Source organism: Electrophorus electricus, chromosome 7 (genome assembly GCF_013358815.1).
Source record: "Electrophorus electricus isolate fEleEle1 chromosome 7, fEleEle1.pri, whole genome shotgun sequence".
Lineage (NCBI taxonomy): Eukaryota > Metazoa > Chordata > Actinopteri > Gymnotiformes > Gymnotidae > Electrophorus > Electrophorus electricus.
Genome location: NC_049541.1, coordinates 13,752,895 through 13,767,299, shown reverse-complemented (window position 1 = coordinate 13,767,299; position 14,405 = coordinate 13,752,895). Strand labels below are relative to the sequence as shown.

General features: G+C 38.9%; 1 protein-coding gene across 1 annotated transcript in view; it reads left to right on the top strand.

The window, feature by feature from the left end:
* Window positions 1-13,656, top strand: part of large1 (LARGE xylosyl- and glucuronyltransferase 1) — a 32,133-nt gene extending 18,477 nt beyond the window's left edge. Inside the window, 11 exon segments of the mRNA XM_027003922.2 lie at window positions 89-212; window positions 614-788; window positions 3,319-3,423; window positions 3,920-4,032; window positions 4,581-4,706; window positions 7,147-7,302; window positions 7,653-7,816; window positions 9,216-9,494; window positions 9,691-9,837; window positions 11,134-11,329; window positions 12,424-13,656. Of these exon segments, the coding sequence (XP_026859723.2) occupies window positions 89-212; window positions 614-788; window positions 3,319-3,423; window positions 3,920-4,032; window positions 4,581-4,706; window positions 7,147-7,302; window positions 7,653-7,816; window positions 9,216-9,494; window positions 9,691-9,837; window positions 11,134-11,329; window positions 12,424-12,621 (1,783 nt within the window). The 3' untranslated portion in view covers window positions 12,622-13,656.
* The last annotated feature ends 749 nt before the right edge of the window (window positions 13,657-14,405 follow it).

Sequence of the window (14,405 nt, the reverse complement as noted above, 5' to 3'; positions counted from 1 at the left end):
TTTAGAGAAGAATAGGTGTTTACTTTAGTTACGAAGCTGCAGATACTCCTCCTTCCTCTCAGGGTGCAATGTGTGTACTGTGTGACAGGCGGAACCCTCTCCACTTCCACTTCATCACGGACTCCATCGCCCAGCAGATCCTGGCCTCCCTCTTCCACACCTGGATGGTGCCGGCTGTCCAGGTGGACTTCTACGATGCTGACGAACTGAAAGTGAGTCATGCAACAGATCCTGGATAACCTTACAGCTGTGCAGTAGTGGTTAAAATCCATGCTGTGCAGTTGTGGTTAAAAAAAACATGCTAAGCCATTTCCTGTGTTTTCTCCCTGCCCTTTGTATTTGAAAGGGTACTGTGTTGATAGTTCAGGTTCAGAAAGAAAAAGTCCAAACCCAGGACTTTGTTTCAAGATTCTGGATTTGCTAAATATCTTAAGCCACAAGGGAGAATTAATGTAATAAACTTGGTGATAAAATCATGGCATGACCTTTTGAACTCTCGGAGACTGGTTAGGACTGAAGAAGCAATGCAGTTTGTGTTGAACACATATTTCCAACATGTATTTTCAGTATATTTTCAACTGATTATTCATTTTTTATTGATTGTTTTGTTTAGTCTGAGGTTTCATGGATCCCCAACAAGCATTACTCTGGTATCTATGGCCTGATGAAGCTTGTTCTGACCAAGACGCTGCCCTCTGACCTGCAGAAAGTCATCGTTCTGGACACAGACATCACCTTTGCCACAGGACATTGCTGAGCTCTGGGCTTGTCTTTTCACAAGTTCAAAGGTTTTTCATCCTTTTGTTATTATTTATTAGCATTATACAGTCATTATCTACATCATAAGACTTCTTCTTAGATTATTGATTTAAGCCTTTTCACAGGTGAAGGTTTGTTCCTCATCCTGGAAAGCATTATTGTTTGATAATATTTAAAATGTGTTGTACATATTTTGAGCAATTTTTTAGGAAAACATAGGGAGCATGGTGATTGCTTCCTGCAGTCAATCATCCTGACAATTCTTCAGTCTAACTCAGAGGTTGTTACCAGGTGTATGTAAATCTGCACACAGTATGTGGGAGCTTCATACTAAGTCATTCCACAAAATCATCTCTTCTATGCTACAGAAAAGACAGGCAGGGCTAAGTGTTAACTAAGAAAATTAGAAAGAGAAACATTGTATGATAGAAAGAGATGAATAGAGAGATTTGTGTGGGGCTAATATTCCAGAGCAATGTAGATCTTTGTGGTCTGAATCAGTCTTTATTAAAAGGTCATTCCTTTGGGTTCTATTCCACCTGCTCTTTTTAGTCACAGACAGAACAGCAAGCTCTCCTGTGTGTATTTCTCTGGAGGAGCCATTATTGCAATCACTGGGGTTCCTTCGGGGCTCATTTTAGGATATGTGCATTTTTTCACATTCGATCCCAATAATATCCCTAATGAAACTGAACCCATACCATTATAGGAACACTGTGTAGGTTCAGTGAGCAGCTGCATATCTTCATTTGAAATCAAAGAGAGTGTATAAGCTGAAAAGTGGTCCTTGATTGAAGTACACTAAAGCATATCTTGCTGCACATCACTCACCAAGAACACATGCTCTTCACTGGAATGCTTTTTTTTCCCTCATCTGTTAGACTGTGAGCAATATTCTGTTATACTTCCTAAATATAGCTTTCAGGACAGACAGTTTGATAACCATTGGATAAAAGAATCAAAAGAATGTGACTTGTTTTTACACAGATAAAAGAAAAACCTTGCATTCCACACCTGAATCAATATGTCAATATATAATTAGAAAAAATAAAAATAAAATACCCCCCCCCCACTAAAATCAAATGAGGGTAAAAATTAGATAAATGCTGCAAAATATATATGTAATGACCTTGTGTATAAACATTTCAAAGACTAGCTGGGATTTTTATAATATGTCATATCTCTTAAAACATAGGCTGACAAGCTTTTTCATAACATTAGGAATTTTACAGCTTTGCTTTGTATAGGGCTCTTTTCAAAGTTTTGTTTTGTAAGGGACCATCTCTTTCTGCAGTCAGACTTTGTCAGAAAGCTTTTCTAACTTTACATGAAACAAGTCCCCTGAAGCCTCTTCATTCAAATCCAACTCTTTTTGCTTCCAACTGTAACTTCTCTGGCCTTGAAATGGCTAATTAACTTTCTCTGTTGGCTTCTCTGCTTATTGATCCCCAAATCAACGATGTATTCACTAGAGGTCTTGCCTCTCAGGCGAAAGCCAATGCAGGCAATTTAGAGATTTATAAGGGTTACAAAACAGTAAAACTTTCCATGCACCATTGACACTGCCTTACAGGAACATTAAAACCTAAGCCAGGAATGCCGAGTGCCTGTTAGGAACAGCTATTTATAGCTGCATGTTGAAATGCGATGCACTGTATCACATAAATGCAATTATCATTGTTGAAGCAGGAGGAGATCTCTATCTGTCTGTGACTTTTATGCAGATTATCTGCCATGGACACACATTAATGATCACTGACAAGGTTAACAGGGATGCACACACACGCACACACACACACACACACACACACACACACACACACACACACACATACACTTGTTCTCCCACTGACACGTTCTGACACACACACAGAAACTCTCCTACACTCTAAAGCTGCTATCGTCCATCTATAGTCAGCCTTCTCGGTATTAATATATATTCCACCTTTAATTCCAGCATTATATATTCTTATAATGCTAACAAGCTTTGAACAATTCATTGAAGATAAAGGGTTGTCCATAAGCTTAACTTTATGAATTTTGTCCTTGCCTTAAAAGTTTAAGGGCAAAAAAAAAGAATAGTGCTCTACAAGACGTTCTTATGAGAAAACTCAAGTAAAGTTAATAATCTAAATATTAAAATTCTTAGATTTTTCACCAATGGGTCCACTTCTTCACTTACACACACACACACACACACACACACACACACACACACACACAATGTAAAGACATTACCAAAGTTACATCATATGGTGCTTAGTCAGTTAGTGAATAAGTCATCCAGGTATACAGTTTAGTAGAACTGGGAAGCTTTTTGCTGTATCTTCCAGAGTTAAAATCCATTCATGAATCTCTAAAACCAGCAAGAGATCTCTGTGCATCAGCTATGATTTCTTTAGCTGCTCAGCTACTCAGATTTTCGGGTCCAAAGGCAATTAAAAATCCACACTCACACGTAAGTTTTCTGAAAGGATAAAAGCCTGATTTTAAAATGAGGAAAAACTAGTAGTGTTGAGTCATATGTACTGTATTTGTAAGCCTCTCTCTCTTTCTCAGGTCAGCAGGTGCTGGGGCTGGTGGAGAACCAGAGTGACTGGTATTTGGGAAACCTGTGGAAGAACCATCGGCCGTGGCCTGCTCTCGGCAGAGGCTTCAACACTGGTGAGTTGGTGGCTCCCTCAACTACATGGACAATTATTTTTTTTTTTTCAGAATTTGTCAAATGTGCTTAAAATTGAAAGAAACATTGGTATCATTTTTAGATAAATTCTTACACCAATCAAACAACTGACCCTGTCAATACTTACCTTTAAATAGTTTCCATTCAAAACCTTCTTTTAGCATATAATCTAATCTTCTTATTCAGCACCTTCTAAGTGCTTACTGAAAGCTGAAATTCCCCACCTCTGCTTAATATCCTTCTTATCTCTGTAGTCTGTTAGCTCCTTAAATTCTTGGAGAGTTTAGCCAAGTATGAGTTTATCCCCCTCAACAGAGACCACAAGCCATAGCTACCATACTTTACCATAATGTTATCATAATATGATATGTTGTTGTGGAGGACTCTATAAAGCAAAGGATTAATTGGTGTACAGATTTTTCCATTGTTTATGTACACCTCATAAAGCACTTTTTTTTTTCTGTGTGTGTGTTACAGGTGTGATTCTTCTGCTGCTGGATCGTTTAAGGAAACTCAGATGGGAGCAGATGTGGAGACTGACAGCAGAGAGAGAGCTGATGAGCATGCTGTCCACATCACTAGCAGATCAGGTACACGCACACAAATGCATACACACACTCACACACACACATACACACACACGCGCACGCACACCCACCCACCCACACGCATGCAAACACACACACCCACACACCCACACACCCACGCCAGACTTAGGGCTGCTGAGCTTACTTCACATTATGAATACAACAAGCACAAAGAGGCCCACTGTTGCACATCTACTTGATGTAATGTATAGTTACACAACAATGATTAAGCACTCAAATTTTACTGTTCATTAGTAAAAAACAAGTAATTCGTGTAAATAGAAAAGACTCTGTTAGCAGTCTTAATTTTCTTATGTTAGTTTCCTCTTGTAAAGTTTCTTTAACATTACCATTCACCAAACCCAGCACCAGTCCTTTCTCATTACTTTCATTATTTGGATTATTGCTTTTATAGTCTGTTAAATATGGGGTCATATGGAGTCATATGCCGTTTTGTAAATCTTTTCATTTATGTCATTTAGGCTCACAGATGCCTTGGGTTGTTTGTAATTAATGTAATGGAATGTAGGGTCTTGTGTTGTGCTTTGCAGGATATCTTCAATGCTGTGATCAAACAGAACCCCTTCCTGGTACACCAATTGCCTTGCTTCTGGAACGTTCAGCTGTCCGATCACACCCGGTCCGAGAAGTGTTACAAAGATGTTTCTGACCTCAAGGTGAGATGGGCATGAATAAGACACTGAAAGGATATAATGTGTATGAAATGTCTATGAATGTGTGTGTAAGAGAGAGTGTGAAAGGTGCAGAGAGAAGTTTGTGTCTTGCAAACAGTTTGGTGAAAATAGCAATAGTGAAATATGAGTCTACAGGATGTTCAACATATCCATCTTGGCTTTAGCCCAGCAAATAAGATATACTCCATTCTCAGAAGCCATTAGATAGCTAGATAGCTAGCTATATGTTAATATTAATCCACAAATTCACTCACTTTCTACAGTTACTGATGGGGTATACCTGCTCTGAAGCTAATGTGTTTAACAGCTTGAAAATGGAAAATAACTGAAAATATAATCCCCTTGATTGTTTTTGTGTAACTTACTATTAACTGTTATCATACTCCACCAAAAAATATTAGCTTACTGCTAGAAACTTGGTGATCTACTGCTCTTCTAAAACAGTAACCACAAATGCTATTTAAAGAGGAGCTCTCTATATATGCTTGGCTACAAGGTGAACACCATCAGGGAGAAGTATCCTCCATGGAGAAGGAGACTGGAGGCCAAGATAAGGGCAACACAAAGCGAAGTCAGCCTGCTATCAGAAATGTAGGAAGGCATGATGAAGGTACCTGAGAAATACAACAATCTCTGCACACCTGAGACCTTGGAGACTGTCAAATAAAGATTAACAATTTAGACTGCCTGCCTGAAGAAGTACACTAGAGAAGTTAGAAGCCATGAGACTAAACAAGATGTTGTCCCATTAGCCTTCCAAAGTGTAATCTTGGTGGCAGTGTAATAGCATAAGAAACACAAAGGCTGGAGACTGAATAATACTGGAAAGGCATATGAGAGAAAGAGGGATCACACAACAACAATGTCCAGTGGTTAAAGAACCTGACAGCAGACCACAGCAACCACCCTGAACAGGATCCAGTAACCATCATGCTAGAAGATATCCAAGAAAGAGTCTCAAGTATGAAGAACTGGACAGCCCCAGGCCCTGACATGGTCCATGCCTACTGGCTGAAGAAGATGTACTTCATGAGCACCTAGCAGCACAAATGAACCAGCTGCTAATGGATGGAACCCACTATGAAGGGTTAACTGAAGGCCAGACAGTCCTGATCCCGAGGGACCTTCAGAAAGGCTCAGTTTCATTCAACTACAAGCCAATAACCTGCCTCTGCACAACATGGAAGCTCCTATTAGGCATCATTGCAGTTAAGATGAGTAAGCATGTGGCTCAATACATGAGTGGGGCCCAGAAAGGCATTGGCAAAAACAACAGAGGAACCAAGCGCCAGTTACTGGTGGATAAAAAAGACACCAAAAATACTCTTAAGACTGTAAGATCAGACAGACCACCACCTGGACTGACTACAAGAAAGACTATGATTCAATACCCCACACATGGATTCTGGAATGCTTCAGGCATAAACAGGACTCTAAGAGCCTTCATTAGGAACTCAGTGCGGCCGTGGAAGAGAACCCTAGAGGCCAACTTCAAGCCAATAGCATGATTCACCATCAAGTGTGGGATTTACCAAGGAGATGCCCTGATCCAGCACTCTGACTCTGTACACTAAGCATAAGGAGGGGTGCCGAGGACTAGCGAGTGTCAGAGCCACTATCCAGGATGAAACAATCAAGATCCATCAGGATGATGGCCCCAAGTGCTGAAGTGCTTACTGAATACCTCAGACAACAATAACCAGAGAAGGATGGAAATGAGGAGAAACAGGGTCCATCATGGGAGGATATCCCCTGCACGGTATGTACCACAGGCAAATAGTCGAAGTGGCTGATATGGTGAAATCCTACCAATGGCTGCAAAAGGCTGGGTTGAAAGACAGGAAAGAGGCACTAATTATGGCATCACAGGAACAAGCTTTGAATACAAGATCAATAGAGGCTGGGCTATATCATACCAGGCAGGACCCCAGATGCAGGCTTTGCAAAGATGCGTCTGAGACAATCCAGCACATAACAGTGGGATGCAAGATTCTAGCAGGCAGAGGGTACTTGTAATGCAATAACCAAATGGCCTCTGGTAGAGGACCCCAGCTTGAAGGAAAAAGACCATCCAGAGAAGGACATGTGAGGAATATTTTTTTAATAATAAAATGTCCTAAAGCCAAACTTGACTTACCAAGTCTCCAGTCTCATCAGTCCACTCTTACTCGATTTGCTCAGGAATATTGTGGTGGCAATTGTGTAAAGATTTCATTGTTGTCTATTTTCACTTAGTACAAATAGACTCTCTGTTTCCCCACAGTTATGGGCTTTGCTTCAGCAAACAACTATATATGGATTCTGCTGTCATATGGCATTTAGCCAGATCTCACTATCAGAGTCCAATGTACAATGCTGACCAATGCCTTAAACTATTGTCTATTGTATTGTTAGATGATGTCTGATCTCTCTGATGACACAGGTGATCCACTGGAACTCTCCTAAGAAACTGCGGGTGAAGAACAAGCACGTGGAGTTCTTCAGGAACCTTTACCTGACCTTCCTGGAGTATGATGGCAACCTGTTGAGGAGGGAGCTTTTTGGCTGCCCCAGTGAGACCGACCACAACAGTGAGAATGTAGGTAAACCACAGTGGTACAGGTACAGGCATAAGTTCTGAATAAGCGCTGAATACTGGATGCTGCAATACAGTATAAAGTGTTATTTTACTGATGTACAGTGTCAAATGCAACAGTTTTGAATTGCTATAATCTGATGAAAATGGACTAGATCATAATAATTAGGAAGTAGATGCAACTTTATAGTGCATGTGAACAGCACCAGTGCCTGCTTGCTCAATGGACATGTAGATATAGCTAAGTCGCAAACCATAGAGAATCTTTATGCAGGGGGTAGAGTCTGTAGAGTGTGTTGCTTTAATGCAATCTTTCATGCAGCCTCACTAATGTGTGTCTGATGGTGCCTCAGCTCCAGAAGACTCTGCTGGAGCTTGATGAGGATGACCCATGTTATGAGTTCCGGCGAGAACGATTCACTGTGCACCGCACACACCTCTACTTCCTGCATTATGAGTACCAGCCCAGTACAGACCAGACTGATGTTACCCTGGTGGCCCAGCTCTCAATGGACAGGTATGAAGAAAGTGAACACATTTTTTTCTACCATTCACTATATGTTTACATTGTTGAAAATTTCAGAATGGTATCTGAAAAATGTGTAATGATGCACATAAGATGAATAAAATTAAAGGTCCTGGAGAACATAATAATTTAATTGGAAAATATAATGTTTCCCATGGGCAGAGGCATAAAGAGACTTTGAAGACTCTGTGACACACTGAGAGCCAAAGAAAAAGAGTTTTTGTCATGGTGCACCACGCACCCTGCAGGAGGGACACTCACACACACATGCGTGCACACAAGTGCATGCACACACACACACACACACACACACACACACACACACACACACACACACACACACACACACACACACACACACACACACACACACCTGCCGCAGTCCCAATAACCCACTTATTAGTTATTGCACACACCTGTTTGTTGTTTGCCCTCTTTTGTTCTCCCTGCTATTTAAGCCCACAGATACCTGCCGTTGGTGTTGTGCATCGTCCTGCACCTGGAGCCATTGCCTGTACCTACTCTCAAGCACCCTTCATTCCTGTGTTTATTCTACGCATCGAATTGTTACACCTGAATTGTCAGCTTTTAATTTTTAAATTTGCTCAAGTCAAGCTGTTATGTAGAATAAAGATTCTCTCGACTTTTACTTGCCTTTCACTCCCTCCTTACTTTCTTTACCAATTCTTTCTTTACCAATTTCACTTCCAACTGATTTGACTTGATATCAAATGTGATCAGTGTTAGATTTTCTAATATTAAGATGGTATGTCTTTATTAAGGCCTTGGGATTAGCATCTGATTTTTCAATTCAAAGAAGCATTTGACGTGGCCTTAAATTAAATTTGATTAATACTATACATCAAATTAAATCTACCTTATCTTGGCGATAAAAGACTAATCATCAGTATTGATTAGTTACAATTTAAGAAGCATAGTAGAAGTGCATAGTAATCTAATGCTAGCTAGCTGATATGCTATAAAGCTCTGCATGTTTAGAAAACTTCCTTGAAAATCTGTTACAAATTCTCTGAGCTCTGCAACACAGTATCTCACTTTTGGAGGCACAGTGGTGTCATTGACTTGATAACCAGTAAGGTTCAGACTATGAAGGTTTTACCGATTTTAATTTGCAAGATGTGTTTGATAAAGGAATGCTTTCATTTATGTCTGCCAAGCTTTCAGTGGCCTGGTAAAGGCCTATACTACTAAGAAAGACTGTTTGAGGTCTTTGTTATTTATTTGAAGTCTTTGTTATTTGGTTGTTTACCTCAGGAAAACCTACATTTCTAATATCTCATATTGAATACTGTCACATCAACTTTTTGGGGGCAGGCAGCATAGATTAAGGTTTGTTGGTTGATGAAATTTTATCTTTTGTGTGGTGCAGGCTGCAAATGCTAGAGGCCATCTGTAAACACTGGGAGGGCCCCATCAGTCTGGCTCTCTACCTGTCCGACGCTGAGGCCCAGCAATTCCTGCGCTATGCTCAGGGCTCTGAGGTTCTCATGAGCAGAAGTAATGTGGGATACCACATTGTCTACAAGGAGGGCCAGTTTTACCCTGTCAACCTGCTGCGCAACGTCGCCATGAGGCAGGTCAGCACACCCTATATGTTCCTGTCAGACATCGACTTCCTGCCTATGTATGGACTCTACGAGTACCTCAGGTAAGGTTGCCTCCTACAGGACTCCAACACAGTAAAACTTCTAAAATATGGCTAGAAATGTCCAAGAATTCTGGATCTTAACATTTCTTGGTAAACTGAGGTCTTCCAAAAAGAATTTCTGGAAGCTCAGGATGAGGTGGACACAGCCTGTGTGCTTCAGATGGAATTACCTGAACCACATATGATTTTCCTGCAGGAAGTCAGTAGTTCAGCTGGACATGACTAACACCAAGAAGGCTCTGGTGGTGCCTGCGTTTGAGACACTGCGTTACCGGCTGTCCTACCCCAAATCCAAGGCTGAACTTCTGTCCCAGCTGGACATGGGCACCCTCTTCACCTTCAGGTAAAAGTCTTATAAACCAGTGCTCCTGTAGGTTACCTATTAGGATCGAATTTTGCTGTTAAAATTAACAGTACTGTGTACTGGACTAAATAATTGCACTGTCTACTCATTTTGTATTTGTCCTGTCCTGTATTTATTATTGTTTATTTAATTTTGCACTATATTCGACTGTTTGCACTTGTGTAGCATATTGTCTGTTGCACTGTTGTTTTTGTGTTGCACCATGGTCCTGGAGGAACATTGTCTCGTTTTTGTTGTGTACTTGTATATAGCTGAAATGACAATAAAACCTTTGAACTTTGAACTTTGAACTTGAACATACTTGTCACTGGCTTACTGTTAAAGGTATAAGTGTTTTAACCCAGGCATAGGTGTTCAGACTTTTTCCTTTTCAGCTTATGAAAGATATCCATTAGAATCCTGGATATACCACCTTTGAGAGTTCAATGGTGTTAATTTTACAGTAGGGATCAGATGGACCCTGACTGCATGAAAACATAAGGAACTTTAATTACCTTATTAAATTACATCAATTACCTCATCAGTTTAATTGGGACAGTAGCACCTCCCAGTCATTTTGGAGCTAGATAACTTATGGCAAATACAACCCTCCACACAAATCACCTTAACTCTGCAGACTATGATAGAGCTCACCAGTTTGGTTCAATTCTGTTAAGTCCTGTCAAGAATGGAATGCTGCTGAACTAGCAGTCGATGCTGCTTTTCTTACTTCAAGGATTAATGCAATTAAAACAATTAAAAATTCTGAAATTTAAACACATCAGATGATTAGCTTCATCAGTTATTAACTTCATTAAATCTGTCTTAGAAGACATGACCAAAGAGGGTGGAATGTGCCCAGTAATTATTTGCAATCTGTTCAAAATTCACTATTCTTTACTATTCTTTACTGGATCAGTGAATCCTGTAAGTGAATCCTATTTTTTAATCAAAGTCAGTGAATTCTGTTTTTCCACCAAAGAATAACACTGATGCATGGCAAATATGGTGGCAGCGTATAATCTTGTATCTAGGGCAAGCCCTGGTAAATTGAAAGAAGGAAGAGCCTCACAGCTTTAATCTCTTATGAGAACAGTTTGATTTATGATCCAGGAAAGTGAGTGGATTTAAATTGTAGCATGAGCTAAATGGATTTTTACACATTTCTATGCATTTACATTTTGAATATGCAATGCTTTAAAAGGATGAATATAGATTTAATTCTGTTCTGGGTTAATGATTTATTGAGGTCTCTACTATTCTGTACATTCTTGTATTTGTTAATTAATTCCTCAGGTACCACGTATGGACAAAAGGCCATGCTCCGACTAACTTTGCTAAATGGCGAACAGCCACGACTCCATACAGAGTGCAGTGGGAGGCAGACTTTGAGCCATACGTAATGGTACGGAGGGACAGTCCTGAGTACGACCGCAGGTTTGTGGGATTCGGATGGAACAAAGTGGCCCACATTATGGAGCTGGATGCACAGGTAATCTGAAGTGTCTGCTCCCTCTACCAATTTAGGCACATCAAGGACCTGTTCTTGACACATCAGACTCAAGAAAAATTGTTCATTAAACTGATTAACAATAAATTCTTGTAGTCAGAGTAAAAACTGCTGAAATTATGAAATAATTTTTAAAATGTAATCAAGATCTGAAATATTTATTAATATTAAAGCACATAATGGGTCAGTGATAGCATTTAAAGTCATTACATCAAAGTGTATTAATCTTGATCAAACAGCTTCAGATAACATATGAGTGACATTGTAATACACTAATTATAAGACCATGAGAAAATTCAGCCCTAATCAATCAGAGTAGACATCTGCAGGGGCAAAAGCATGGTTTTATCCTAAACCCATGTTGTTTTCTCTAATTTCTAAGACAAAATTAAATATCAATACACCTTTTTTCCTCTTTATGTGCCTATATGCAAAGTTCATATGATACTAAACTAAGCTTTATTTCAACATGTTTACAATATGGGAAGATTCTGTCTTAATTAAATTATACACTTGCAGATCTTGCTAACTGGTCATTTATGAGAACATTTGTAAATTTGATTAGATTAAATGATTTATTGGAGTCATTAACATTGATCAAAAAGTAATGGATTTTAAAATATCTGGTCTGTTTCATACATTTCTTATTTTGGTTCATTTGGTTCACCATGAATTATTCTCCTCCTGCTTCTACAGCTTTCTCTACTTCAGTCAGGTTTGATTTTACTTTCCACTAAGGAGATGCAGCTCCATCAAGTTCTTACAATCGATCTGTGATATTCAGTGAAATGAGATATACCTGCAAAAAAAGAGATTAAGATCAGACTGAATATTTTTGTGTACTTAGTAATGTCTGTCCATTTCAGTTCAGCTTTTATTGATGCATTTGACACAAATGCAAATTAACCAATTATTTCTGACATAAAAGCATAACTTTTAGTACATAATATAAGGTTGCTCTTTAATCAGAACAGAAATCAAATATTTTGTATGTATGATTGTATGACAGTTTTGTCTGATGTGACAGATTTTACTTTTTCCCCCAACTGGTTATAAAATGTATTTATTTTTTTCAGGAATATGAATTTGTGGTTCTACCCAATGCCTTTATGATCCACATGCCTCATGCACCCAGCTTCGACATCACCAAGTTCCGCTCAAATGAACAGTACCGTGTTTGCCTCAAGACTCTCAAAGAGGAGTTTCAACAGAACATGTCCCGTCGCTATGGTTTTGCCGCCCTCAAATACATGACCGTGGAGAATAATAGCTAGCAGAATTGCCCCCGCCAAACATCTGCAGACAAGATGGACAGCACTGCTTCTGAGTTGCGTAAAGTTGTGTTCACCAGAAAGAGACACTTATGATGGTGGACTCAGCAAAGCTTTTAAACCTAGAGCGGCTGGTACGCTCCTGATAAAAGGGACAAGTCATTTTACGCACGTAACTCTCTGCAGACCCCCAAACAGATGAATCACCTGCTAACAGGCAATGCTTAATCCAGTACCCTACTTCAGATTGGAAATTTCAGCTTTCAAAATGTATACGTTTCCTTACATAAAATGTACTTTTTAATTTTTTTCTCAGCACGAATTTCAAAAAACTCTGGTATGGTTTTATTACTTTTAGAAAGTCATCTTTTAGCTTGTTTGTTTTCAATAAAACAGCTCTTAATTTCAGAATTAATCAGTTGCCTTGAGCAATCTAAAAATAAGTATTACTTATTGGAGAAGAAATAATTACACTCATTGTTAGTTCTAAAATTAATGGAAACAGATCAAAAGGCAACAAAAATTAGCTTATCTTCCAAAATTATCTTCCAATCTTTCCACTTAAGATAAAAATGTAAAAGACATGAGGTTAATCATGCAGTTATAGAATCAGTACAACATCTCAGCACAAAATGCATTTAAAAACAACAAAGCTTTGAAAATAGTTAGCATTAACTTGATCTTGAATTGGACAAAGGTGGAGAAATTATTCAGATGTAGATACAACCATAGTTATGGCAAACTTAGCATCACTGTCCACAAAACAAAGAGCCAGTGATTAATAAAAAAATAAATAAAGGTGTTCGTACATAGAATGGATAGGAGAGCTGACAGTGTCTTTTGACGGTGCAGATTATTCAATACATTAGAAATTGTTTTCTTCTTAAAATATGCTGTACTTTGCTGTTGTATACTATGACGAAAATAACATTATGGCGCTACTAAAGGGCTGCAAGCGGTTCCTCTGAGCCATTACAAATTCCCCAAAAACCATGGTAAAATCAGTGTTTATTTTGGTAATAAAAACGTTGTCCATAATCTGTCTATTTTGTTGTTGATCAGCAGGTCATCAGATCTGTGCCTTAGTTCCATACAGTCTTCTGCTGGTACCATGAAGACTAAGTACTTATAGTTTTCTTTTTTTAGGCTTCATTTGCAAATTCTTTTACTGGTCTTTAGTATAAATGGCCAACACATAAAAAAATACAACTACCCTTTGGAATACTCTTTTCAGTAAGTGTGGCTCCTAAGCCGCAGTGATATGAGGGTAATAATGGTGATCAGAAGGCTTCTGTGTTCTGCATCTTTGCATCTATGTAGGTCTAACCTTCTAGGAAAGAATGATCCCATCTCAATAATGATGCAAGGTTAGCAAAGTGCTAATAGCAGTCTACAGTTTAGTGTTTTGTAGTACAATCAACTCATAAGGTACAATACAAATACAATACTCTGGACTATACTATAGTGCACTGTGATAACGATGGCTAATGAAAACTTTGATACACACATTGGTTGATGGAATACCTTATATGAAAGATCATTCTTGACCAGTGCAGTATCAAATTGCCAACACATGGATTGATCATTTTATTTGTTATGATAAATATAAAAACATCTTTTGCTTGGTTCAATCTGAGACAAGTATTTAAATTAATACTTGAAATGAATATGCAGTGTAGAAGAGCCCTTGATTCATGCAATATATTGAGAATTCTTTGGTTCTTAGAAGAAAAGTGTCATCATCTCACCTCCCTCTCTCTGTTTCTCACAAAGCTCCTCACATGTGG